General features: G+C 43.8%; 1 protein-coding gene across 1 annotated transcript; it reads left to right on the top strand.

Moving 5' to 3' along the window:
* The first annotated feature begins 731 nt into the window (after positions 1 to 731).
* Positions 732 to 1945, top strand: LOC131944734 (protein lin-31-like). Its single transcript, XM_059305531.1, has one exon. The coding sequence runs from the start codon at positions 779 to 781 to the stop codon at positions 1817 to 1819; it is 1041 nt and encodes a 346-aa protein (XP_059161514.1). The 5' UTR covers positions 732 to 778; the 3' UTR covers positions 1820 to 1945.
* Positions 1946 to 3137: the final 1192 nt, after the last annotated feature.

Genomic DNA, 3137 nt, shown 5'->3' on the forward strand with positions numbered 1-3137 from the left:
TGTTGTTGGCCTGTGTGTTGTTGGCCTGTGTGTTGTTGGCCAGTGTGTTGTTGGCCTGTGTGTTGTTGGCCTGTGTGTTGTTGGCCTGTGTGTTGTTGGCCTGTGTGTTGGTCTGTGTGTTGTTGGCCAGTGTGTTGTTGGCCTGTGTGTTGGCCTGTGTGTTGGCCTGTGTGTTGTTGGCCTGTGTGTTGGTCTGTGTGTTGTTGGCCTATGTGTTGGTCTGTGTGTTGTTGGCCTGTGTGTTGTTGGCCAGTGTTTTGGTTGTTGGCCTGTGTGTTGGCCTGTGTGTTGTTGGCCTGTGTGTTGGTTGTTGGTCTGTGTGTTGTTGGCCTGTGTGTTGTTGGCCTTTTGACCAACATTTTTTACCAATATCTGGGTTTAGCTGAAGTTTAATGTTTTTAAAATCCCTCGCGGAACAGGGCGCTGTATTAAATAAATCCCGTCAAACAAATTTTTAAAAAATGAAAAAGTAAAAAACAAATATTTGTTTTTTTTTATCTTTTCTATTTATTTTTGAACGTACTAAACGTGATGATTCTCAAAATAGTTCAATTATCAATATATTTTTTTTCAATTCCAGGTATTATCTGAAGATTTTGAAATAAGACGAAAAGAACGGAAGACGTTTCAAATCACACTCAATACAACTTATCACTGCGAGGAAACACATCGTTGTGGATAAATCCACATTCCTGTGGATAAAACCACATTCCTGTGGTTAAACCACATTTCTCAGACACTGAAGTGCCACCTCCCTATCGAGGAAGAAAGTTCGAGAATGCCGCGACCGGGCAGAAACACATACGACGAGCAAAAACCGCCGTACTCGTACATCGCGCTGACGGCCATGGCGATCCAGAGCTCCGGAGAGAAGATGCTGCCTCTCAGCGACATCTACAAGTTTATCATGGATAACTTCCCCTTCTACCGCCGGAACACCCAGCGCTGGCAGAACTCGCTGAGGCATAACCTCTCCTTCAACGACTGCTTCATCAAAATCCCCCGCCGCCCCGACCGCCCGGGGAAGGGCTCGTACTGGGCCTTGCATCCCATGTGCGGGGACATGTTCGAGAACGGGAGTTTTCTGCGCAGAAGGAAAAGGTTCAAACTTCGCCAGATGCAGCTGCAGATGCAGATGCAAGGCGGCGCCCCACCTTCGCCCGAGTTGGTGGGGATGAAATCCCAGGACGCCATTGATACAGCGGCGTACCTACAGGAGGCCGCGGCCCGGGTGCGGCTTCATCAGTCGTGGGCGGCGTCCGCTCGATTCCAGCCTTACCTGCCTCCCCCCGCGCCCCCCACAAAACATTCCTTCTCCATAGAAAGTCTCATCTCCCCCGATTACAAACCAGCCTCCAGTATTCACATCCCCCCTCCCCCTCTGATAGCCGCGCCCTTACCCTCCTTCGCCACCCAGTTCGCATCTACCTTCCCCCCGGGTCTTGTGGCGTCTTACGCGGCAAGCCTCGACTTGTCCTCGTCCCTGGCCAACTCCCTCTCCTCCCTCTCCTCCCTCTCCTCATTGTCCACGTCATCCTTCAGCTCCAACTTCATGTCCCGGTTCTCCAACAACCTTGACCTCCTCAAATCAGCTGCGCACGAGACAGGGGCGTTTCCTTCAATCCCCATCAAACCCTCTCCTATAAACCCCATGAGTTTAAGCCACGCCGCCGCCCACCACGCGGCGTTCGTGGCCAGGGGTGGCCTCCCGGGACACCTCCTTCCGCCATTTTCTGAAAAGCTCCTTTCACTCCCCCCGCCATTGTTAAACCGGACACCGGCCCTGATTCCCAGCCGCCCCCACAGCGGTGAAAGCTGACCTACAATATAGGAAATCCTGTTACGTCTTTTTTTTTTAAACTATCATTATTTCTTTTTTACACAAAAATTAACCACAAATTGGCTTCAAGTTTTGGTGAAGTGTTTCTTTTTGACAAAAAAAAAAAAAAAAATTCACCGCGCGGAAGTGAAGGAAAAAAAATCTGAAACAAAAACAAGAATAATGACACGCGCAGGGTCGAACTTTGATCAATCGATGACGTCACTCGTCCAAACCTTTGTTACAGGAAGTTGGATCTTCAACAAGCTGCCTACGATTTGCCGGAAATGAAGCTTTAAATGAGCTACTCCTGAAAGTTGAGAACTAGGTGCCTAGAAGGGCCTGTATTACATAACCACCTGATCAAGGAGATTAGTGGTTTAGCTCGGCTAAGTATCAACGATACTCAGGTTGTTTTGTTTTGTTTTTTGCTAAAGAAAATGCTAAAGTATACAAACTATGAAACTATAAAACAATTTACTTTGGCGTCTTGTATATATATACAAATATACGTCAATATTTACAGATATTCACAAGTATACATTGATATCTTACTTTTTTTACATAAGTATACCTGGTATTTTCGCACAAATTCAAAAGTATACTTCAGTGTTTATTATGTATACAAAACGATTACCTTTGAAAAATTAAACATGGTGTTTCTAAAGTATAAAAGTATATACTGGCTTTACAAAAGTATACCCCGGTGTTTCACGGGTGTACTTTGATAACTGCTTGAACTCTACAAATATAGAACAGTATACTTTACTCACCCATGAAAGGATGGCATCGGTTACATAACACGGCGCTAGATAATGATTGACAGGTTCCTAGACATACAAACTTGAAACGAGGCTTGTGCCAATTAAGTGATGATATTCTAGTGGCATTTTGCCAGACTTTTCCCCAATTTGAATACACGGTGAACAGATCACTTGAAAGAGCGATAACTCTGGATTACATTTTAAAAACATTCAATGACGGTCATAATGCAAGTATACTGATATCAACTACAAGCACTATGATGTATTTTTAAATTTGTCAAGTTTTATTGTGATTAAAATAGTTCATTCTTATACATGAAAATGTGTTCTTTGTGTGATTATTATAATTGTTGTTATTATTAATGTGGTTGTTGCTAATTTCATCATTATTATCATTATTGGTCTTAATTTTAGCAACTAAAATAAAAACTTCTCTCCTATTTCGGCGATTTTATCGACTGGTCAAAAAAAAAATTTGTGTGTATGGTTAAATAATATGGTGTACTGTTATCTTTAGTAGATTATGTAAGGGTGTGCGAGTCTGTCTGTGTAAG

This window comes from Physella acuta, unplaced genomic scaffold, assembly GCF_028476545.2.
Source record: "Physella acuta isolate Inbredline_101_S28 unplaced genomic scaffold, ASM2847654v3 ptg000506l, whole genome shotgun sequence".
Classification (NCBI taxonomy): domain Eukaryota; kingdom Metazoa; phylum Mollusca; class Gastropoda; family Physidae; genus Physella; species Physella acuta.